Below are 26,175 nucleotides of genomic sequence, written 5' to 3'. Positions count from 1 at the left end.
TGCTGTTGGAGCAGCGACCAACACATCCTGTCGACAGATTGTGTGCATTTAAGAAAAAAAGAAAAAAAAAGCTGGTATTTTGTCCCCGACTTTCAGGCGTCTGACGTTGACATCTGTCCATCGTCGGTTTCAGAGGGATTTCTAACACTTGTTTGAACGCTTTTATTGCACTTAACGTAACAAGCTGTCAACCTGTCTCTCCTCCACTTTGTGTGTGTGTGTGAGGATGAGCTGAAACACATTGGTGAAACAAAAAGCAGGAGGAGGAGGAGGAGAGAGACACAAACTGTAGATACGAGCAGAACCCACTAGAGACTCGATGTGTTGAAGAAAAAAAAAAAAAGAAAAGAACATTTTAGATTCTGTATTTTTAATTCTGTAAATGTTTTTCCTTCCTTTTTTTGTTTATTAGCAGTGCAAATGTTCCCAGGGCAGCGGAGGGGGGAAACACTGCTGTACGCACATACAGACATGCTGCACAACATAAGAAAATCGTGTTGATGCGTTCACAGAGAAGCTGAATAAAGAGACCGAGACAGACGGAGCGGCTGTGGACGCCCTGCCGCATCCTCACAATCACTTCCCAAGAGACGACACGGAGTTCGAACGCTCTCGTATTCAAATACCCCGAGGGGCAACATGAGAGGGTGATTTCCAAACCGCATCATCAACACACCTACATGAAAGCTCCCATTCACAAAAACATCCATATCCTTGTTTTCGTTTGCCTGAATTTCACCTCTAAGGGGGTGAAGTAAAAAACTAAAATAAAAACAAACCCATGCAGACGAGCTCAGGGCTCCAGGACGCCTGTCGACTTCTGCAACATTTCATCACGCCTTCGTTACTTTGATACGACCAGTCACTCTGTCTGTGTGGGTGTCACTTTTTTTTCTTTTCTTTTTTTTTTTGCAACAAAACGATACCCATCTCCCGTTGGCGTGAAACAACCATTTAAGCGAATGAGGCTCTGGAGCTAAAGCAGCGTAATGTGAACCAGACCGACTGCTGCTGCTGCTGCTGCAGCGGCCGCCACAGAACTGGGTCAGAGTTAAGTAACGCTGGGGAGACGACGAGGCTCCAGCAGCAGCAGCAGCAGCAGCAGCAGCATCGGTGGTGGTGGTGCTGGTGGTTTTAAAATGCAGTATTTATTCTGTAGGCATTCAAGTGACACTCGTACAGAGTGAATAACAATGAGCGAGCGGGTATAGTAGGCGTGTGGAGTCTTATAAAAACGCTGCTGCTCATAGACACACGAGTTCTGTCAGAGCTCAAACTTGCGGCCACTCAGTTTCACTTAGCGACGCTCTGATGCACTCATAGAGTTTATTAGACGGGTCAGGTATCAGCCGAATGAAGCCGATCCACACTTTCTTTGTATTTACGCTTATAAATGTACCAAACGTTATTTTTAAACACTAGGAGCCACTTAGAGTCAAATTGGTCACTTTAAGTGGATGATTATTAAAACCAAACAGCTTTCCTTTATCTTTATTTCTCACGCTGATTACCATCTAATTGACATTTGTATATTCACTACATGAATGTCAACTGAGTAATTAAACCCACAGCATCGCTGATTCACTGGTTTATAGACGAAAAACAACACTGAGCTGTGCCGTGTGCTGCTTGCTGCTCAGTCTGGACGTGTCCGAGTGAAATCATCGAGACTCCAATCACACCGACGTACCTGCTGCTGTGACGGAGCAGGGACGGTGATTATACGCACCACGAAAAAGTCCCAAAACACCAGCAGAGCAGGAAGAGGCGGGAAGAAACAGTTTACACAAAATCACTTGATGTGGACTTAAGTCGTTACACACTGCGACTCCAAAATATTGCACAAATAAGGTTGAGAATCTAAGCATGTGCAGTAATTGGGCAAAACATAATGTTCCTACCATGCACCATGGTCTTGGAATAATTTATAAAAAGTGGTTAAACTAAAAATATTTATATCTATTTATGATTTATCATAAAGAATGCAGTGAGGGAGGTCCAGTATGTCATTGTTTTTCTGGAATGGCCTGCGTCTTGTCCATCTTCACATGGTTGCTACCTTGGCCAGGTCTTAAAGAGATGTCTGATCTCAATGGGAGTTAAAAATAAATGGTAAATAAAAAATAATCGCCTGGAAAAAAATGTGTTAAATTTTTTTTGCCTGGGCCACAACAGCTGGGTCGTCTTAAAGGGGAATTTCCGTTCTTACAACATCATCCAGGTCAGAGGTCAGTAGGTCAACCTACAGACGCCGGATGTTGATAACAGCTAACCCCGGACTCAGAGGGGAATAGCACTAGCCTATCAGAACTAAATATTGGTGAAATTAAGGAGTTTCGCAGCAGATAATGTGTTATTTAGAGGCTGTATTGTGCTGCCCCGTGTGCTCACATTATACGGATATATGCGGCTCTCGACTGGAGCTCATTTCATCAGAACGACTCGTAATGACACCAAAGTTATCTGGGTGAGTAAATAATCGTATTTTATGCTAGAAATAAGGTCCAGATTGTAAAAAAAAACGGCAATTCCCCTTTAATGAACAACTGACTGACTGACTGACTGAGTGAGTGATGACATTTCCGCCACTGCTCAGATCAGTGCTGAGTCAACAAAGCTGCTCAGAAACAGCAGGGAAGCAGAGGAGCACTTCCAATACACTGAGCCAAACGTCCCGAACTTTAAACAACCTACCCCATCATATTTTACAAAAGGAGGAGAGGAAAACCTAAACAGAAAGAGAGCAGAAGACAGTAAGGGAGACAAAAGGCTATGACCAATTCTCCTTATGAAAACAAAGGACTCAGACATGTAGATGTGGCTCTAATAAAAGTCTGGAGTTGGAGGTAAATAAGAGAGAGACAAAATGAATCACAGCTCAGTCTTTGTAATCCATGTGTTTGATGAGTTTATCAAGTTATAGAAATAAGGAAGTTATAAAAGTTGACCTGGTCCTGAGTCAAACAAATGCTATAAGCAGCTAAATTGATCACTATGAACAATTTAATCAAAAAGCATTTGTATAGAAAAGATTGTCGGGAGCACATTGACCGTTATGACCGGTCGATCGCTGTTTCCATGACCACAGCAGTTTCCACTGTACCTTTTTTTTTTTTTAAAAAGAACAATAATTACACTTTACAGGGACTAAAAAAGATTAATGTGTAGGAGTCCAGCTATATGCAATTAATTCTGTTGATCTGAATAATATTTACACCTCCAGGCAGTGGGTGAAGGATTCATCTTGAGGGCAAATATAAAGGAGTGTAATTACAATCAAGGCCCAGGTGTTGTTGGAGAAAAACCCGCTGGTTTCCTGTCAACTGCAGAATATTGTGGCATTCATTTTAGATTCTGCAATAAATGGAAAAGGCAAAGAATAAGCTCAAATTCTCGCTCAAGACGAGGCTGACAGTTAAAGGTCAGTTTGCGTTTTGAATACCTTTGAATTATTCCGCTTGAAGTATTTTATATCATGCAAATAATGGCAGCGAGCCGGCTTTTAAATGTGAGGGAGAGACGTTATATGCACATAATAGACAGGTGCAAAAAACCATTAGAAACCAGCGGTGATGAAAAGAGGAACGCCCGCACGTTGAGGAGCTGTCGAGAACTGACAGACAAAAAGGTCTGAGCGGGATCAATACATTTTCTAGTTCAACAAATCTATGGTTTGGAGACAGATGTAATAGACACACTCAAAAAAAGAAGACAAAAGACAGAGAGAGAGAAGAGAAACTCAGAGAGGGAGCGTGGCGAGTGTCACATGGTGTTAAATATCTGATTTTATACTTGTCTCATTACAGCCAATCACAGGCCTCTGCAGAGAGAAAGTGCACTCTCATTGGCTGTAACCTAATTCCTTTTCCTGTGCAGGGTTCGACATTAACGGTTGCCCGATTGCCCGGGGCAAGTAAAAATGACCGGCGGGCAGGTAGAACCTGCGCGGACTTGCCCGGTCGGGCAAGCACCGACTCAGATTTTATTATTTTTTATTTTCGGACTTTTTATGCATTTATTTTGAAAGGACAGCTGGAGAGAGACGGGGGGAGAGGGGGGGTTGACGCGGAGCAAAGCGACTGTCCGGTGGGATCGAGCTGGGTGGCTGCAGCGGGTGCTCTACCAGGTGAGATAGGCTGTACGTCGCTCGCGGCTCGCCGTATTTAATCGGCGATTTCACCGAGCATTTCACTGACGGTGAGCGGCCTGGCGCTGCTTCATTAACGCCGCTGCTGTTTCAGACTCGGGGCAGACGCACGCAACAGTCACCCGTTACCGTTTAGTTACCATACCGACGAGCTAACGTGCCCTTTTTAGGTTATAATCCCGACGGCGCTTCAACCAGGGGTGTGAAACATGCGGCCCGCGGGCCAAGACCGGCCCAACAGTGGGTCCAATCCGGCCCTCAGCAAGTGTGAAAATTTTAGATTGCACATATTTTTATCAAGAAATTTCAGGTGGTTCATAATATGTTTTGTAAAAGGATAGTTCATTAACTGTAAACATCTTAATAATGTACTAAAACAGAGGAAAAATAAAAATTTAAAAAAATATGTGTAGGCTATCATGCTATTGTTTTACTGGTTAGGCCTACTTGAGATCAAATTGTGCTGTTTGTTACCCCTGAACTAAATTGAGTTTGACACACATGATTGGCTGTTTGCCTGTCACTGTTGTTTCAATGTCCCACATCCTTGAGTTTTACTGGGGCAACTCAATAAACTAGAGTAACATGGAAAAGTCTAGGCTATTTCCAGTAGTTCAAGTCAAATGGCCCCAACCAAGTATTGAGAGCATATAGATGGACATGAACATTTTCATATTAAATTTTTTTTTTTAAATTGGTCTTTTCTAATATAATTTTTTTTTTAGATACTGCATTAATACTGAAGCTAAATTGTCCACTGCAGCATGTGAATGCAATGAAAATAATAAAATCTGACTGGAGGAGCCAGCTATCTGTTAAAATGTTGTTCAGGTTAATGTTTTTAGCCATTAAAAGGCCCTTCAGTTCAAGATTTCAACTGTGATCGGGCATTAAACAGGTGGCTCACCTGTTCAGATAGGGCATGGAGGGTGTAACTGCTACTGGTCAAATAATGTGAAATAGCAGTTAATTTTACATGTCTGCAATGGTTGCCATTTAAATGCAATTATAGATAATAATAATAAATACTGCTTTCTGAAGAAAGAAGTGTTGTGTAGTGTTGTGTATAGTCAACAGGAAGGATTTTAGTAAGATATAAGTCATGAGCGAAAGTATGCACCACACAGCCAGAAAAAAAAACCTAGGCAGGGCAAGTAAGAATTTAGATGGGGCAAGTAGATTTGAAAAGTACTTGCCCGACAGGGCAAGTACGAAAAAACCTTAACGTCGGAGCCTGCTGTGTTACATGAAAACAGGAAAAAGAGTGGACATGTTGAATATTGCAACTAGTTTAAGCTTTCTGCTAAGAGCGAGCCCACCGTCGCCCATTCATCTTTTCATCTGCTGCAGCTTTAACACTGTGAGATAAACCTCATAATGAATTCATGAAGGCCGCCCACTGAGAACTCAGGCTACATTTAGACTTGTTTTTTTATCAATTACACAACAGTAAAGACACGAAGCAAATCACTGGGGAAACCCTGCGGTAAACAAGTGCAGCTAGTTGCGTTTAAACAACAACATGAAGCTCTGAACTTTAACCGACAGGACTTTGACAGAGTCGTGGCTGTGGACGACAGTCGATGGCTCAGATTTTTGGGGGGCAACTTTTCTTTCAGTTTCACCATTAACGGAACAATATTGCGTTGATGGGGGGGGGGGGGGCAGAATCAATTTGGTCTACGTATGGGAAACAATAGATGTGTGTTTGAGTAACATGAACGTTTGTGTTTCATTCTATAAACTACTGATAAAAATTTCTCCCAAAAATTACAACTGGTCAAAATAACAAAAAAAAGATGGCAGTGTTTTCAGACCTCAAATAGGCGAATGCAAAGAAAACAAGTTGATATTCATTTTTAAACAGACCACTAATGTTTTAATTTAGGAAGAGTTCAGATTAATATAGATGGAAATTTAATCCTGTAGCAGCAGTAACTGTTTACTGATGCATATGTTATAGTTCTAAGATTTTCTATTAAAATAAAGCCAATAATGACATTTTTTGTGTTCTCTTTTTATTTGGAAAAGTACCGAAAAGTACTGAAAAGTATCGAAAAGTATCGAAAAACATGTTGGTACCGGTTGGTATCGTGACAACACTAGTGTGAACGCCTATAACGGAGAAAGAGCGCTATGCGGAGATGAATGAACGGAACGATACTGCGTTGGTCGAACCAAAAGACGTAAATTCTATTTGTGGCGGACGTAATTTATTTGTGGCGGGCCGCCACGAATAAATGAACGAATGGGAAACACTGTGACAGCTCCTCGTAATGTCTTTTGTTTGTTCAGATGATTGTTATGGTCTGTTGATGAGATATTTTTCTGGCATAATCCCTTCAATCTTTTCAGTTAAAAGATACATTCTGATAAAAAAAACGATAAAAATATATTTTTTAAAGAGACCCCGAGGAGTTTGCTTTTGGTTATAAAAGAGTCTCATATTAATGTGGATGAATCTACATTACCCACATGGGTCAATTTTAGATAAATATATTGTTTTGTCTTTATAGTTATTTGATATTATTATATAAATGAGTTCAAATAAAATGCAGCATATAAAAATCTGAAATCTGAGCTGGCGCATCTTGATTGACGGGGTCGCCAGAAATGTGTGATGTCAAAATGGGGCCACAAGCCTAAAAGGGTTGGGAACCACTGCTCTAGGGGCTTGTCATTGTGCACCGGTAGGATTAGTCATTCAGTTGGGCTTCTGAATAAATCTGGGAAAGATTGTGAATGGAGTGACGCCACCAGACTTAGACTGTAGAGTAGAATGGGAATTCAGAAACCACAAGTGATTTGCGTGCGTCGTTTGCCGCGTTGTATTGAAATGTACGGGGAAAGTTTAGGGGGAATTATTTATATGCTTTGGATATTTTGCTTTTTGCCAAAACAAAGTGGAGAAAAATGAAAAAAATAACCCTCGAGATCTGTCGTAGTTGAAGATATTTTCTCTATTAACTGTGATTCAGGAGAAAATAGTGGAAAATGATCAAGCTATCCATGAGAAAATAAAAAAAGGTCATCAATTTGTCATCATTGAACATTCATAAGAAGTAGCAAATGAGAGGGATTAAGGACGCACTGATGACAGTTTTTGAGTGAGATTGGCCAATATTGATCGTTTTCTATCATGCATTTGCAGATAACATGTTTTATCGGTCTTGCACACCTTCTAAAAGCTCAACACAGCCCACATGTTTGTTGTTTTGGTTGCCTGTTGCACACCACTCCAGCAGCACTACATACACAGCACAGACAACCAGACGATCAACCACAGGTGATTGATGACTAGAAGCTTTAATTCCAATTCACCGATCACGTACTCTTAATAAAAATCAGCCTAATAATCAGCAGCCGATCGATTGGGGCATCCCTGGAAGCAAATCTTCTTTTTACAATTCATTTTTTTTGCTTGAAAAGTAATTTAAGCTTTTACCTGAATATCAAAGTAGCTGCAGATTAATTTTCTGTCAAGTACAAAACTGATTAATCGTAGTTGCAGCCTCACATACAGTAGAGAAATAATCCCAAATCACTTCCATGTGAGGAGCTATGTCACATTTCACAGTGAGAGAAGATAGAAAAGAATTAAAAAAAAGAAAAGAAAAAAAAGGGTTTCAGTATCACAGTCACCATCAGGACCGAGACAAAGGGGATCAGTGCCCGGAGGAGTGTGAACAGAGCCAATCGTCTCTGTGAGTCTGGAGCGGCGCTGCAGCTAAAGCAACACGGCCACACTGGAGGCTCGCCTTAATTCACCATCCATCACTTTCAGATGGAGGGCTTCATTACAAAGCACTACAGTACAGGCTGTATTGGTCTGAGGAGGAGGAGGGAACAGAAAAAAAAGGAAAAAAAAGAAGGTTATGCCGCCTTTTCAATCACGGTTTCACTGTGATTCTGCAGCGAGCAGCAGTTTGCAGCAGCAAGGTTGAAGCCTTCACCTTTGAAATGCTTCTTTAAGTTAAAACACCACGATATACACACCGTAAAAAATAAAGGGCTGTGAAAACTCAAAAATTCTAGGTAACTGGCTGCAATAGATTTTTGCGTTTTGAGTCCAACTAAAACTCTCAAGTTTTGAATAAAACCACATAAAGTTAAGCCAACAAATTATCTTTTGTTGAGATAACTTGTAAATTAACTTAAAGATAACTTCAAATTTTGAGTTTTTTAAACACTTAAAATTTAGTAGTCTCAACTTATTATTTTTGTTTCAGATAAGTTACCTTTCAAATGCATCAAAACTCAAAAATTCAAGTTGTACTTATAAATACTCTCAAGTTGTGGCAACTAAAACAACAAATAATACAAATACAAATAATACTAGTTAAGTAAAACATCTTTATTTAAACATTTAATGCAATATTCCAGCAAATATGATTAAATCTATCTAGTGCAAGTACTGTACACTGCACCCACAAACAAAAAGATGCAGACTGGTGTGGCCAAACTTGTTAAAAGAGTCCAAACCACAACACAGTCAAAAAGCACTACAGCAACACCACAGCAATGCTGTTAACAGTTTGAAGCGAGGCCGGTGCACCATCCACGAACACGGTGAGCACTCCCATTTGGACCCCTTTTGTTTGTCTGTCTTCTGGATCGGTGTCCTGTTGAAAGCAGAAATTCAACCAAATTCAATATAAACACTGTTAAGATAACTAAACACCTATGTCAGCGTGTAATTTTAAATTTGTGTCTCAGCCTGAGTAAACCTGTAGTGTACAGTTACTGTGCTATACAGTTTTTTTGCCTGTGATTCTAATTGCTATTCATCCCTGTAACAAGCTACAAGTCATTTATCTAACATCACAATAGTCTGAAGCTGTTCAATGGCGGTAAAAATGAAACATCAGGTAACTAGCCTTGTTGGCTAACTCTGCCCCACTTACAGTTTTCTTTTAACTCTGTTGATTAGTGGTGCACTGTCCCTATGAAATAAACTAATAAATGAAATGAAATATCCTAAATAGTTTTTCTCTGTGCTACTCTGGTCAGAGCGGCGTCCCAAGCAACAGTGTGCTACACTAAGCAGCGGTCTGGCAACGGACTGCAGGAATTATTCTTCTGTTGTTGTTGCCTACAATGATCAATAGATTGTGGTATTCTGGTAAAACTCCATATTCAACCTTAAATTAAATGGCTGGTTAAATAAATTACTTGTGTTCCAGGGAGAAAGGAGGCTCTCAGCCATTAAGCTGGGTTACGCTACTGTAGGTGGAAGGCAAAAATATATGGGGCGTTGGTGATTAATACGGTTTTTTGGGAGCTACAATCCAAGGTGTGGATATTTCATCTTTTCTATATTCTAAAGCAATATGTCATAGAGAATTATATGTGCATGATAATTAATGTGCACTCATGGTTGACCAAAAATAAAAACAGACATTCTGTACTCACCAGGCGTTTCAGGAAAAGTGTCTCTGAAATCTGAGGTCTAGACATGCTCTGCTTTGATGCATTGTGATGTCTGGAAATTGGACACAGGAAAGTCATAGGACATTTGGTTAAAAACAGTGCAGCTGAGATTAATTTGTGACTAGTTTAAACTTAGGTCTTATATTGGGGTGGCATCCATCAAATTTGGACGAACCGGGAAGAGGACAGACAGATTTAATTTTTTTCAGGACAATATCGCATTTCGGCTTCAATACAAGAGGGACATTAGCACTATGGAGGTATTTGGATGTTTTTTGGTGTGTCTTTTTGTTACGAAGACAGTTGGTATCCATTTGCAACCGTTATATGGACATGCACTGCTATGCCAAGACCCCCTGTAACTCAGAGAAGCGACAGATAACTCTGAAACTTCTCCCAGCCCTTAGTCGACACAAGGAGAGAAATTTCAATTTTGGGTGAACTATCCCTTTAAGGGCTTGCTCAGGTAACCCTGAACCATAATCAAAAATACATGATATTTATAACATGAATTCACCTGTTCATCAAGAACAGCCAAGCGTCTCTCCCTGTCTTGTCCCTTTTCCTGGCACGGCTGCTCTAAATGTCCACAACAGTTCCTTGGTTACACATCAGAACTTGCTGCAAATCTGAAATAAACAAAAAACAGCACACATTAATCCAACCGAACCAGTTCACATGGATTTTCTCTTAAGTAGTCAGTTTCTGAATACCTTTATTGGCAAGGTGCTGAATTACTCGTTGTATAAGGCAAGCAATAGTTCTGTGATATAAAATAGTTAGCAACTTTTTCACACACATTTTCTTACCTGTTCCTTAAGACACAGGGCAGGCCATCTCTCCTGGATTTCTGTGACCATGGGCTGCACCTCAATCTTCTCCTGTCAGTCCACCAAGACAATTAACAACAATTAATGTCATATATATTCATGTTTACATGACACCCAATTGTAAAAATGAGTCTCTAAAGTAACATTAAACTTTAACATCAGAGGCACACATAAGCAGTATACCAGTTATTTGTAGCACTGCTCATTGTGTTTAATAAATGAGCTCCAGTTCCACTGTAGCCGCACTAACGGAGCTAACAGAGCTAACGGAGCTAACAGAGCTAACGGAGCTAACAGAGCTAACTGGTAAACAATTAACATCTACAACTCTCTTTAGCCGTGAGGGGGACAATAAATATATAATAATGTATAATCTGCACACGTGAACCCTGACTTTTAGTACCATATTGAGCAAAATACTCACCTTGAGAGTAAGAAGTGTAAGAGATGTCGGCAGCACATGGCAGCAGTGTCGTTGTGGTGGAACCCCTGCAGATATGCATTGGAGACCCCAGTTCTTGTTGTCTCAACTTCTAGAACTTGTCCTGACCTCAAATGCACAGTTTTGAGGTTTGCTAACTCAAGTTATTAAGTTAGGCCAACTTTAGCCAAAAAACTTGAAAAAGATAGTTGAAATAAATAATGTTTATTAGTTTACAACACAACTCAATGTTTTTTGTTTAGTCAGCTGAAAAAATATGGTAAGGCCAACAACTTTAAGTTTTCATTTTTAGAGTGCAGTAGTTCAGCGTTATCTAACAATTAGTCACTTTTATGCTTTTATTTTGGTGAAAGCAGGTCTTAATTTGTCAGATAGAAGTCAACAGTCACCACTCAAATGAATCTCGACTCCCAACAACAACAGCAGCGGCGGCGGCAGCAGATATCACTTTCACAGGGAAGTTATTAATTTCTTCAAAAGCCGCTGCTCCGGAACAAACCTCTTCAGATGTAAATTGAAAAAGCAATTCATTACCTAATGTCGGCGCACGCCTGCACACTTACTCCAGAAGCATGTTATTATTGGTGAAACAGAAGTGGTTTATGATCTCAGCCTGGTGTCTCCAAAGCAGAAGAGTTAGATTCACACATTTCCGAGCCAAGATATTTCATTTTAAAGCCAAGCCCGTTCATATTTCTGTAATTTCTCTCCTGTGGTATATATCACGTTTGCAATAGCACGCAATGAGAACAAGCCTCTGGGGGGGAGGGTGGAGAGAAAACATATTTTGTGTAACACTCGAGTTTATTTCTACGACTTCTCTCGTTTTGTCACAAGTTATAGTTTCCCGGAGGCGCCGCTTAGGAAGCAGCAGAATTATCTGAGTTGTAGTTTTGTTGCATCTTTGCACACTGGTCATCCTATTTTAGTTTAAAAAGCTCTATTGCATGTGAAAAGAGGGAACCAGGGAGGCCCCGAACGCCTCACACTCACTCAGACTCTTTAAAAAAAACAAAAACCAAAGCAGTAGCTGCAGACTTCCAAAAGCCCAGGCTATGCTTTCTTTCTTTTTTAGTTTTTACCTTTAAGAACTTGTAATGCTGCTCCAGATCCTCATCCTTGAAGCCCGTCCCGATCTGAAAAGAGAGACGAAAAAGGAAGATAAGAAAGACATACAACTCGAGTCGTGCACACATCCACATATTCCCCCCATGGTGAGACAGACAGCAGACATTTGGCAGCGAGAGGCAGCGAGAAAATCCACCCCTACGCCATGAGCGCCTCGTCTGCTGCTGCTGCTGCTGCCTGCTCACTTTGCCTGAAGCGCCGTGTCACCTCTCAAAAGACCCGAACCCACCGAGACACAGGAATCACCTAATGGGCCGACATGCACAGAAGGAAAGAGAGAGAAAGAGAGAGAAAGACAAAGAGAGAAAGGCTGGTGTATCATACAAATATAGCCCTCTCCAGCTCACAGCGTGTGTTCTCAAAGGTGTATTCTGCAGGTGTCCACAGTGTTTCAAGGCTGCATTCAACACAGGAAGGTTTAAAGCTGTTTCATTCAACTGTGGGCGCTTCATGCATTTAAGCTTTTATCTATCCTGCCAGGCCAAGTCCTGCACCACACACACACAATGTGGGGCCATTTGTAAAGCACAACAAGCATAATCTGGCCCCAGTAATCTGTCCAAACACAGAGGAACGCTGCAGGACTCCCTCTTTACCTGGTTAAGAAAATTACAGACAGTGTCACATGCTCGGTCCAAATCTACACAGGTGTGACAGTGTGAGTCTAGGAGGCGCAGCCAGGGAACTATTTATTGATGCAAAAAAAGAAAAGAAAAGGGAAACTGGCAGACAAACGATTTCTCTGACTGAAACATTTAGAAGCACCGCCACTAAGTTTAGGATCATGCAACACAACACATTCATGTTGAGTACACCCCTCACATTTCAGCAACCGTTTTATTACATCTTATCATGGGACAATACTATAGAAATGAAACTTCAATATAACTTATAGTTTGTGTGGTTAGACGATGCTGAGAAGCTAAAACATCTTTTTCAGTTGAATATATTTGCATTTTCTTTGTTTATTTTATGCTAGAAATAAGGTCTGGGTTGTAAAAAACGGAAATTATCCTTTAAGAGAAAAAAAATCATTAAGTATAAAATCCCTTTGAAAAAAAAGACTTTGAATAATAAACTAATGTAAAGCTAAAGCTGCACAGAAGCAGAAGGACCAACAATGTAAATCTAAGCAGATGTATAAAGTTTGAGGTTTGATAGACAGACAACTCTACAGAGACATAACAAACTTTGCTGTTGTGTTTGAATAGCAGCCATCGCTCACTTGGGCGTCATTATGTTTTTTTGTTTGCCTCTTGATTTTCTCCTTCACTCATACAAGTGCGTTGCTCAGAGTCGTTCCTGTATCCCATAATATCCAGCCACAGATGTTCAATACAGCCCATCAAAGTACATAAGGAGACTCATCTACCCAGAGCCCAAGCTGTTAAGTCTGTTCTAAGGCGTCCCACCGAGCTCGCCCAAAACAGCCATTTAACCAGATGAAGGTTCACATAACAGCCGCAGCTCGTGCCTGAAAAACTAAACATGGAGAAAAAAAACAAAAAAAAAACAGGTGTTGAAGTGACTGAGATTTAATATGCGAGTAAAGTACGACAGAGCAGCGCCATGACGACGACCACACCTCCTCTGAACCAGACCAGGGGGGAGTAGAGGGGTAAAGATGACTGAACCGTAATACTGTATGTCATCTTATACATCATAACGCATTGATATGAAAACAGACATAAAACTTTGACCGATTCGTTGCTGCTGGACTTAAAGGAATAGTTCACCAAAAAATGAAATTCAGTCATTAGTGACTCACCCTCATGCTGATGAATACTCCGGAGTAGTTTTTTATTCCTCAAAAGTGCATCTTGAGACCCGGGAGGCCGGTTCATAGTCCAACGAAATCCTTATATGAGAGTCAATAGCACCCGACACAAAAACGTCCAAAAAACTACACAAAAACCTTGTAATATTCCTCCACACTGCTCGTCCGCTGCAATCCAAGTGTCCTGAAGGGAGATAGTCCAGAGTTTACTGGAAACTACCTCATTTGGGACATTTTTACAGCCTAAACAGTCCTGTATTGAATTTGCCTGGGGGCGCACTCTCACGTTCACGCATGAGAATGTGAGAGAGCGCGCTGTAAAAAATAGCTAAGGCTAGGCTGTAAAAATGTACTAAATGAGGTCGTTTCCAGTAAACTCTGGACTATCTCCCTTCAGGACACTTGGATTGCAGCGGACGAGCAGTGTGGAGGAATATTACAAGGTTTTTGTGTAGTTTTATGGACGTTTTTGTGTCGGGCACTATTGACTCTCATATAAAGTTTTGGTTGGACTATGAACCGGCCTCCCAGGTCTCCAGATGCACTTTGAGGAATAAAAAACTAATCCGGAGTATTCATTAGCATGAGGGTGAGTCACTAATGACTGAATTTAATTTTTTGGTGAACTATTCCTTTAAGTTAAATTTTGTCATATCAGACATGTAAATATGTAAAAATGAGGGACTGTTGTCATGGAAATCAACAACAATGATGTAACTTTAGCGAATTTTTAACAAGAAAAGCAAGGATGTAAAATATGGACACAAGATTGAATACAACATAAAACTTTATCATTTTTGAAAATATAAACATCTACGTATCTCATTCTGTGAAATTTGTTGTTGCCTTTTATTCGTAGTGTGGACCAGAAAAAAATCCTCATTTCAAAGAGTATCTCCTCCACCTGAGCCCCAAGCTTTCAAAAAATAAAGGTAAAAAGAAATCAGGACAACTCTGGCATGACCATGTAAGAAGGAGGTGTAGGGCTGAGGAGTAGAAATGAGTGTTTGTGAAACGTCGAAGCCAAATAAACAGAATCTAAAGATCCTCCTTCTGTAAAAGTTTCAATCAACCTCCAGTAACCGTCCTTTCTGTTTCTGTGGGGGAAGTCTGTGTGGACTTTGCAGCAGCAGCACTGATCCAGGATCTGCTGGGGACTCATTCAAGGACGTTTCAGCAGGACATGGAGTCGAAGTTTCACTTGGGAAATTGAGATGTGACTGAAATTTTGCTTTCAGCCACAGCAGAGTCTCAGAACGAGCGTTCCTGAAGTTTATTGTGTCAAGGACGACCAGATTGTTTTTTATATATATATGGATTTTCTTTTTTTCCTTTGAGAGGACGGAGAGAGAAGGGCTGCAGTCATGTGACACACACACACACACACACCTCCAACTGCTGCACCACAGTAAAGACGAACGTCACGTTTACACAGGAGACGTTTCAGACACATTTCTCAGTCCAGTCAGATAGGCGTCTATGTTAAAGGGATAGCTCAACATTTAGGCAAATTGGCCCATTGCCATAATCCCTATAGTCATAGCAGTAGGCTCGTTACCTTTAATTGTCGGTGCAAGCTGTTTTTAGAACGGCGGAGCAGAGCTGTGAGCTGCTCAGAGCTACACTACGGAGGCTCATTATGGGATTTCTTGGTTTCCCTCATCAAACTCATCAAATACACAATCCAACAACTCCACAACGCTCAGGTGGACAAGTTGTGAGCTGCACATTCACCACGCTATGAGATAATAACACAACGTTACCACACAGAGTTGTTTTAGAGGGAAATTCATGCAAAACCCCTGATGCACGTTCCCGTCGGGGGCAGTTTTTCATCAAGCAGTCTCTGCATTTTAGGGCTGACCCGATTATCATATTTTCATAATCGAAGCTTCGCGGACATAAAATCGATTCTAATCGAAGCTTCGACGGCCGGGGGTGGGGGGGCGGCGCCGATCGTAACGTCCGACGGCGGGGGGGGGGGGGGGTTCGTAGCGGAAATAATGAAAGTAATGGCAAACAAACACTGCATATCTCCAAACTCAGGCAGGTTTCCAGGATGCCAAGTCGCCTACTCATTTTAATGTAACAATTGCCGATGAGAACCGGTGTCAAAAAGAGAAAAAGGAAGAAAAAAAAACAATCAATCATGGATCATGGATGATCGATTACCATGGCAACGAACGAAGCTTCGATTTTTTTGGGTCAGCCCTACTGCTTTTACCTCTAAAACAACTCTGTGTGGTAATGTTGTGTTATTATCTCATAGCGTGGTGAATGTGCAGCTCACAACTTGTCCACCAGAGCGTTGTGGAGTTGTTGGATTGTGTATTTGATGAGTTTGATGAGGGAAACCAAGAAATCCCATAATGAGCCTCCGTAGCGTAGCTCTGAGCAGCTCACGGCTCTGCTCCTCTGTTCTAAAAATAGCTTGCACCGACAATTAAAGGTAACGAACCTACTGCTATGACTATAGGGATTATGGCAATGGGCCAGTTTGCCAAAATGTTTAACTATCCCTTTAAATCCATTTTTCACACACGTGTCACAAACACACAGGTGACCTACACTCGACACTGTTCCTGAACACATCGAACGCTCCCACAAAGACACAATGTGATCGATCATTGATCATTGATGATGTTTATCTGGGAACGTTTCTGATCCACCCAGTTACTGATACAAACACAGAAAAAGATAAACGCACACACACACACACACACACACACACAGGCCACTGGTTCTATTACATCTTTAACCGATCTGACAGCATCAGCAATTTCAATTTGCACAACTTTCTCTCCTCTCTGCATCATTTTTGATTGTCAATTAAGGCATGGTGAAAAAATATATCCAGTGTTGTTCACCGAGCACCGTAGCCCCGGCCGAACGCCATTAAATATGCCAACCCCCGAAACATCAATCAGCCTGCTACTTAATTATGATGTAAACTGATCCTGGCTCTGCTTTCTGAAGCCTGTGAGCTTCTTTTTTTTCTCTTCTTCTTCTTTTTTTTTTTTTTTTTTTTATATTGCTAAAGTTGCAGCACATGGGGGGATGAGGAGAGAAGCTGCACCAGCTCAACTCTAAGAAAAGCACAAGATGTAACTGCCAAGATATCCACACACACACAGCTGAGATCAAAAAACCCAACGCCGGCGAGGACACCTCCGAGTCCGAGACTTGATCTTAATGCGGCCGAGATCTGAACCGAAAGTGTGAATAATAGATTTGATAAAGCCTGGTGTGACTGGACGCACCGGGTCACAGCGCTCACTTCACTTCACGGGTTTGAATCCAGCTCGCCTGCCTGCGTGTGTGTGTGCGTGCGGCTCAGCCTGTGTTTGTTTGGAGCCAGAGGCTTTAAAAAGTTTAAATAACGCTGACGGTATAAAACAAAAACTATGTGGGAAAAACTGCAGAGGAGAAAAAGAAAAAGAAAGAAGGAGACTCTGACACAGTGGAGCCAGCAGCTAGAAAAAGATTAACATGAAAATCAATAACAGACAAAAGACAGGAGTTATTCATCCGACGTGTTTCTGTGGTGTAATTTAAACTCACGTCGCGCCGAGCTCCCACACCCCACACCCCCACTCCGCACTTATCCAGGACAGTGTGACAACATTTCACATTGACATTTTTCTTTATAGAAGAAGTAGTGCGAACATGAGAAACCCACCAGCGCGCCTGAGAAGTTAACAAGGTAATCTAATGGGTGCTTTAACCTCCATCGGCTCCAGTGGAGCTGCTCGGCGGTGGCGGCGGCGGCGGTGGCGGCTACCAACAGAGCGCTACAGCAGCAGCAGCAGTAGAAGCTCCCAGGTGTGAATGTGTGTAAGTATATGAAAGAGGAGCAGGTGGTTGTGGGGGGGAAAAAGAAAAAAGGGGAGGGGTATAAGCGCTCGCAGCTCAGTAAATCCCTTTTCCATGGATAGAGACATAAAAGTTACAGAGGGTAAAAATAAAGAAAGAAAAAGTGCAGATGGAAGCTTTCTGCGGGACAGACAAGACAGGATTTATGCTCCGCGGTGAAGTCGTACTCTGAGATAATCAGAGCGTGAACATGTCAAACACGCACACACACACAAATATACACAAATACACAAACACTCAAGTGGTCACGCATGCTCCAATACATGTTTACCACTAAGATGCATCCAGTCACGCCTCACACAAACACACACACACGCGCACAGAAACACACAACCACTCAAGATTTACCTCCGACTCAAAATTGAGGGGAGGAAAATGACAGTTCAGAAAATATATGTACACACACACACACAGCAAACACAAAAAAACAACAAACATCCAAAATATACTCAGCACAAACATAAAAAAAAACATTCTGCAGCACATACACACACACAAACACACACACACAAGCTCCAAACAAATAGGCATAAACAGAAAACTCTCACACTCCATTAACACTGTAGCACCTTAATACAAAGAAGTGGAGTTCATATGAAGCAGCAATACATAAAACACACTCATCTGGCAGCTCACTGTGTTCAACCTGCAGGAAGCAACAGGCTCGTACACAAGCGTCTGCAATAACTCCTGTTGTTATGAAGCCAGGGATGGACAGCTCTCATATTTTAAAAGGGATAGTTCAACATGTTGGCAAATTGGCCCATTGCCTTAATCCCTATAGTCATAGCAGTACTGCCCTGCTAAGCCAGACCGCAGTAACTACGTGAAAATTCCAAATTGAGTTTTTTGTAAAATTGAACTTGTCAATAAATGTTTTATCTTGTGTCAAATTTTCAGTGGTCAATTTTGCTCAGTTTTAGAGATAGGCTATGAGGTATGAAATGTTGCAGTAACTATAAAATCACTCTTGAAACTGAGCCAAACCGCAGTAACTACAGTTACTGCGGTTTGGCTCTTTTTCCCTGTACTTCACCTGCAGTTACTGCGCTGTATTACACACTGCTAGCCAGTTACGGCAGCTAGCTAACATTAGCTCCGGCAGGTTAGCACAAGAACATAACACTTTAGCTAAACACTGGACATTAAATGTTAGCTCACTAAAGTTTGTACTGTCAAATTATTAATCATTTTTGAGGTGGCCAAAGTTAGTAATTAAGTCATGAAAGCTGGAAGAAAACAACAACATTGTAGTTACTGCACTTTGCCTCAGCATTACCTGTCTATCTGTTTAAGGAAACCTGGCACCAGAGCGCAGTATCTGCTTTTTAGGGGTAAAATGTAAAATATGTGGTCATATATTTAATTGCATGAATATTACTTCATGAAAACCTGTCAAATCTGTGTATTTTCACTAATCTACCTACAACACATTTGGAAGGCAAATCAAAAAACTTTAAAGCCATTTTTCTCAGTTTCACTGTTTGCGTAGCTACTGCGGTCTGGCTTAGCAGGGCAGAGTAGGTTTGTTACCTTTAATTGTCGGTGCAAACAGTTTTTAGAACGGTGGAGCAGAGCCGTGAGCTGCTCAGAGCTACGCTACGGAGGCTCATGGGATTTCTTGGTTTCCCTCATCAAACTCATCAAATACACAATCCAACAACTCCACAACGCTCTGGTGGACAAGTTGTGAGCTGCACATTCACCACACTATGAGATAATAACACAACGTTACCACACAGAGTTGTTTTAGAGGGAAATTCATGCAAAACCACTGATGCACGTTCCCGTCGGGGGGAGTTTTTCAGCAAGCAGACTCTGTATTTCCCTCTAAAACAACTCTGTCTGGTAACGTTGTGTTATTATCTCATAGTGTGGTGAATGTGCAGCTCACAACTTGTCCACCAGAGCATTGTGGAGTTGTTGGATTGTGTATTTGATGAGTTTGATGAGGGAAACCAAGAAATCCCATAATGAGCCTCCGTAGCGTAGCTCTGAGCAGCTCACGGCTCTGCTCCGCCGTTCTAAAAATAGCTTGCACCGACAAATAAAGGTAACGAACCTACTGCTATGACTATAGGGATTATGGCTGTTGGATGGTTTATTATGACGTCAGGTGTTTTCTTTCACGTGGATGAGCCGTGAGAAAAAGCAGGTGGAAAGTTAGTGATGCTGCGCAGCGTTGCGGAAAGCTAATATAATCCCAATGTTGTGTATTTTCAACATGTAGCCTGCTCGAACCGTTTTTCCAGGATCTCCTACCCTACCTTTAAATCACTGTTATTCTTGTAGAAAGAGATCAAACTGTTACGATATAATACTAGTTATAATACTCTGGTATTCTAGTACGAAAAACCTCAATTCATTTTAGTGATTTAAATAATTAAATAGCGATACTTGCTGTCTGTGTATCAATATAATATTGCCACACAGGATATCACAATAACAGGCTGCATTAATTCTTCTCTCCTCCCCTAATGAGAACATTTACATATATTTATTCATATGAATGAAGGTTAAATAACAGTAACAGGTGGTGCTTTTAATTGAGCATTATGTCCTTTAAGGCTTTACTGCAGGGCTGTTGTATCACTTTTATGTTGTATCTGACAATATGTGTCACCTCAGAGCAGGAAATTAGTGACATATTCACGTTTTTACACATGTGGGGTGTCGCTGCCGCCTGAAAATAAATAAATTGGAAATAGAAAATCATCTACTCTCTGGGCAAAAGATGATGCTGGGAATTAAAAATGTGTTTATAGGCACTATAGCACTGCCAATAAGATGGGGGAGAAAATAAGGTAAACAGGAGCAATATTGTGAGAGTGAATATTTATATGTATTTGTTTCTTATTTTTGGTGAAGCTAGATCAAAGCAGACCCTCATCCAACCGACTCCAGTAAAGGTATCCTGCTTCAAATGAAATATAAATACAATAAATAACATTTCTTCTGGGTGACAAGTCTGTCTCAATGGCTGTGTGGTTTTCACAGAATGAGAGAGGGGATTTGTAAAATATGAAAAAAAGTCTGGAAACATCAAAACTCCAGCAACACTTGTAGAATAAATAGAAACTTCCCCCTGAAGAGCGCCACAAACCAAACAAGGCAACACAAATCCGTCTGACAGAAAATTCATTTGTTCAACTGTTGCTGGAGTTTAATGTTTCCAGCGCGAATGAGGAGAATCTAAAAACACGGTCAAACTATTTTTATTCCTAAATACAGTTTCTCATAATGTGAATATGGATGTGCATGTAAAAAATTTAAAAAAAAAAAGCTAAAACTGTTGATTGCTCTTATTCTATTATGTGAATTTTCAGATGGAAACGATAAAATAAACTCATCCAAAGTCTCAAGAAATGATTAAACTTGAAAAACTCATCTGCAACATTTCATGCTTCAGGAGGAATGAAAAGGGGGAAATTTCCTTCTGTAATTTCACCGGAGTTAAACAAACAATAAGCCACAAGTTTGTTGCACAGAGCGACAACACGAACACACACACACACAAACACACACACACCTTGCAGACGGCCTGGAACTCCTCGTTCTCGTCGTCGTAGCACGCCAGCAGGAAACCGCCGTAGGTGCCCGTCCTCTTTCCTTTCCCCAGGTAGGCGCCGATCACACACAGGTCCACCGTGTCGCCCACGCCGTCCAGGTAGTCTTTCTTCAGCTGTGTGTGTGTGTGCGTGTGTGCGTGAGAGAGAGAGAGAGAGAGAACAACATCGTGAGTTATTAAGTGTGTATTTAATGACTGGAGGTGTTGGAAAAATACACATGAACAAAATCTCATCAGTTACGACTCCTAAAAAGGTGCTGGTTTTCCCTTTGCATGGGGTTTAAAAGCCACGGGGCACAATTAAACAGCATTTATTAATAATGTGAACTGTCAGAGGTCTCCACCGCTGCTCTGGAAATGATGACAGGCTAATAGTCTTTAAAATGTTCTTGTCCTCCAGATATCTAAAGCCAGTTTGGCTCCAAAGCCCAGAGACTGTAATCAAACTGAGCAATGTGAGAAACCTTCTTTTGTCTTTACGAGCTCTCATCATTCTTTACACTTCACTTCAGCTCGATGCAAATCAAACTCCTCCGCTGCTTTATTTTGGCATCTTAAAGATTCTATTATTTGCATTTTGCAATAACCAACAAGGCATTTAAAGGGATAATTCAACATTTTGGCAAATTGGCCCATTGCCATAATCCCTATAGTCACAGCAGTTGGTTTGTTACCTTTAATTGTCAGTGCAAGCTATTTTTAGAACGGCGGAGCAGAGCCGCAAGCTGCTCAGAGCTACGCTACGGAGGCTCATTATGGGATTTCTGTGTTTCCCTCATCAAACTCATCAAATACACAATCCAACAACTCCAAAACGCTCTGGTGGACATGTTGTGACCTGCACATTCACCACGTTATGAGATAATAACACAACGTTACCACACAGAGTTGTTTTAGAGGGAAATACAGAGACTGTTGATGAAAAACTGCCCCTGAAGGCAACGTGCATCAGCGGTTTTGCATGAATATCCCTCTAAAACAACTCTGTGTGGTAACGTGTTATTATCTCATAGCATGGTGAATGTGCAGGTCACAACTTGTCCACCAGAGCGTTGTGGAGTTGTTGGATTGTGTATTTGATGAGTTTGATGATGAGGGAAACCAAGAAATCCCATAATGAGCCTCCGTAGCGTAGCTCTGAGCAGCTCACTGCTCTGCTCCGCCGTTCTAAAAATAGCTTGCACCGACAATTAAAGGTAACGAACCTACTGCTATGACTATAGGGATTATGGCAATGGGCCAATTTGCCAAAATGTTGAACTATCCCTTTAAAGGAGCAGGAAAACAGTTTTTTTTTTTTTTTTTTTTTACATGTGAGGAGTGAAGAGCTTTGTAATCTTTACAGTGGCTTTATACTTTGACGTGTTTTGAAATGCGTAACACACACACACACACACACACACATATTGTGGCTCAATGTCAAGCCTGCGTGAAGTGTGTGTTAACTAATCCTGTTATAAAACATTGACCCCGATCACACACACAAGCACACACACACACACGCACCTTGAGCCAGTTATGAGAGCGCTTGGCAATTTCGTAGGTGGCATCTTTGTCCAGCGTCTTCACCATCAGGCCCTCACAGGAATCTACAAACACACACACACACACACATTAATATACCAAAACATGATTCTTCCTGTGCAGAAAGGAAATTAACAGATTATCTCACAGATACACAGAGAGTCTTTGTCTCCCACTGCGACACACAATAACACACACACACACACAAAGAGGTGCAGGACCAGGGCTCCAGTCTTGAACTCGATGACCGCCGTCGTTCTCCTCTGTTGAGCGATTACTCTCATCTAACCAGTGAGGAGAAGCGAGGGGGGGGGGGTTATGCATCACACAGTGCATGTTTTGTGTTTCTTATCGTCGTTGTGTAACCTCAAACCTCCAATATTTCAGTGTGTGACAGAGTAACAAGCTCAGAGCTGCTGCCTAAAACACACACACAGATACAGATAGAGTATGTTCCTCGTGTAGCGCGACCACGACCGCTGTGTCGGCGGCCATTGTTGCGGTGGAGAGCGGTGCTTCTTCTTTGTCACTGGCTGAGTCGGTCTCTGCACCTGCACCCTCTTCATCAGCTGTTTGAGTGAAGACCTCTGCTCTCCTTTCCTCCCTCCTCCCTCCCTCCCTCCTTCTCCTCCTCCCTCCTTCCTCCTTCCTCCTCCCTCCTCTTCATTGAAATAATCAGCGGTAGACCTTCATCTCTGGGAAATGCCAACAGCTAAATCAGAGCTGTTTAATCAAATCTTTTAAAACCACGTAATTAAAGCTGGGGTCGGACGTTTTGTCAGCAGCTGGTAAACAGCAGGTTATGACACATTTCAAACCAACACAAATGACTGTTATGTTTGAAAAAAAAAACCCCAAAAAAACAAGATACGTTGTCTACTCATTGTCTCTGTTGTTAAGAGATGCAATCAAACTCTTTTGAGATCATTTGGGAAACTCTGGTATAATATAATACACTGCCCGTCCCAGTTGATTACGGCACGCATTTGCTGTGGCATCGTTTCAATAAGCTTCTGCAATGTCACAACATTTATTACACTACATTTATTGTTCAAAGATTCTCAGTGGGGTTCAGGTCTGGACTCTGTGGTCACATTGGACCACGTTTCGTCCTTGAAGACGATGGTTCTCCACTCTCCTTCCAGTTTTTAATAAAGCGTTGGACAGTTCTTAAACCAATTTTAGTAGTCTCATCAATCTCCTTAGATGTTTTATTTGCTTGATGCCAATAATTTGACTCTTCTGAAACAGATTAACATCTTCTCCACGACCACAGGATGTGTCTTCCAACATGGTTGTTTAAGAGCTGAGACTGCATCAGTTAGGGTTAAATAGGTTGTTGCCAGCTGAAACATAATCATCCAAGCAGTAATTATCCAATGGGAGGCTCTTACCTATTAGCTTAGTTAAATGCAAGTGGTGACTTGTTTTTTTGGATGGGCAGTGTATTACTAATTGCAAATTAAAAAAAAAAAACACACACACATCAGTTTGGATTTGGCAGGAAAAATAAACAAATATTTCTCAAAAAAACGACATGTTTCATTGTGAATTTGATGTTTCTGGGTTTAGAAAGACGAGTTGTTGTTGTTGGATCATAATCCTATCATTAACTACTACCAACACCTCTAGACACACTTTCATAAAAAAAACAAGCTGCATTGTGGGTTGAATCATGTTGCTAGGCTACGCACAGTGTTGCATTCATGGTCTGTACTACCGTAGGAACTGCTGAAGGCTTGCAAAATGTGTTTGTTTGGTTTCCTTTCTTTCCTGTCGTGACCGCGGTCTGGACATGTGACCCACAGGCCGGAGCTGAGAGGATTGTTTCAAGTGCAGAGACTCAGTCGACACAGTTTTTGTGTGTTTGTGTGTGTGTGTGTGTGTGTGTGTTTGTGCAGGAGGAGCATCATGACAGACTAATGACCATGGTGTTACTGTACAAATGTGTCACACGCACTCTCAAAAAAAAAAAAAAAAAGGCCACATAAAGAATCATCTGGCTGACAGCGTGGAGCCCTGAGGGCACAAGGACAGACAGAGGAGACGAGGACGCAGCCACATAACTCACACACAGATACACACACACACACACACACACAGAGACACACAGACACACACACACTCCTATGTTCTCTCTCATTTATAGAGTCAGAGACACAAGGAAAGTCAATTACACAACTCACAGGTTCCATCTCTGTTGCACATACACACACAGACAGTACAACTATTACCCACATCCCTCGCACAATTTACACATGAAGGCGCCAGGCAAAGAGCACAAATGAAATGAAGCTCATGCAACAACAACAACACACACACACCCACACACACACACACACACACACACCCACACACACACACACACACACACGCAGGAAAGAGAGGTTCAAGATGCACAGGAACAGCAGGCGAGGAAACAACTGCACAGTTAGTACACACGCAAAGTTCGAGACACACACAAAAAAAAGAAGAAGACAGGAAGAAGGGAAAACAAGACAGACAAACACACACAAAGACACACACACACACACACACACACACACACACACACCACAACACACACCTCGGACAGACTGCTCCAGGAACTCGGCGATGGCGTCTGTGTTGTCAGAGTCAATGGATCGGGCGAACACAAACTCTCCCTCCACCTCCGAGAAGCTTTCTTTCAGCAGAGCCCGACGCCGACTCAACGGCTGTCGCACCAGGGACTACACAACAACAACAAGAAAAAAACACACACAAACACACACACAAACAAGGAAGAAAGAAAGAAAAAAAAAACACATGCATCACTACAAATGGCAAAAAAACCAAACTGTGTATCATTACAACCATTTCCTCTTGGTAGCTCGGAGCCTGGCGGTGACAAGGATGAAATGCCGTCTCAACCAGCAACAACCCACACACACACGCACAAACACAAACACACAGTCTCAGAGTAGACTCACAGATACAGTCACGACGGCTTTGGACACACATATACGTACAAAACACCCACACACACGCACACAAACACACAAACCTAGAACCTGCAGCGCACGCACAATAAAAAAAAAAAACCACTACGCACGTGTTTCCATCCACCCACTGGAGTTATTTTTGTGTCATTTGTCCTTTAAAAGGGACATTGTGTAAGTTCTCCTGTTATCTATTCACGCAGTGTGTGAGGAATGGAGCGTTACACTGATGCTGCATTCACCTGCAGTCGGGCAGACGGCCGTCGCTAACAAACCAGATGTCATTTTAGTCACAGAAGTCCAGAGAAAGACGGTAAAACAAAACCACATCGCCATGACAACATATTGTCACGTGTATTGTTTACATAGAGGCTTGTTTATGCCGTTACGTTCAGCGGCTGTCGTCCGTCTGCCGTCTGCCCAATTTCATGTGAATGCAGCATGAAAAATACGATTGAGTTGCTTGCGATATACAACCGCAACGCTAGATGGGAGT

At 41.7% G+C, this 26,175-nt stretch overlaps 1 protein-coding gene and 1 long non-coding RNA gene across 2 annotated transcripts in view; both read right to left on the bottom strand.

Moving 5' to 3' along the window:
* The window catches only part of lig1 (ligase I, DNA, ATP-dependent), a 106,873-nt gene that overhangs the window by 12,573 nt on the left and 68,125 nt on the right, over window positions 1-26,175 (bottom strand). The window contains exons 21-24 of the mRNA XM_085804956.1: window positions 25,286-25,430; window positions 22,702-22,784; window positions 21,157-21,309; window positions 11,932-11,985 (exon numbers count right to left, since the gene is read on the bottom strand). Of these exons, the coding sequence (XP_085661082.1) occupies window positions 11,932-11,985; window positions 21,157-21,309; window positions 22,702-22,784; window positions 25,286-25,430 (435 nt within the window). The remainder of the gene's footprint in view (window positions 1-11,931; window positions 11,986-21,156; window positions 21,310-22,701; window positions 22,785-25,285; window positions 25,431-26,175) is intronic.
* LOC146970158 (uncharacterized) lies at window positions 8,622-10,887 on the bottom strand. The gene is made up of 5 exons (XR_015038074.1): window positions 10,832-10,887; window positions 10,387-10,458; window positions 10,095-10,206; window positions 9,560-9,629; window positions 8,622-8,769 (listed from the first exon to the last, which is right to left on the bottom strand). It is a non-coding gene; the product is annotated as an uncharacterized LOC146970158 (long non-coding RNA).

This window comes from Trachurus japonicus, chromosome 17 (assembly GCF_045865225.1).
Source record: "Trachurus japonicus isolate A0001 chromosome 17, Traja_1.0".
In the NCBI taxonomy this organism is placed as follows: Eukaryota; Metazoa; Chordata; class Actinopteri; order Carangiformes; family Carangidae; genus Trachurus; species Trachurus japonicus.
Note: the sequence above shows the minus strand (reverse complement) of the source record. Positions and strands in the feature narration are given on the sequence as shown.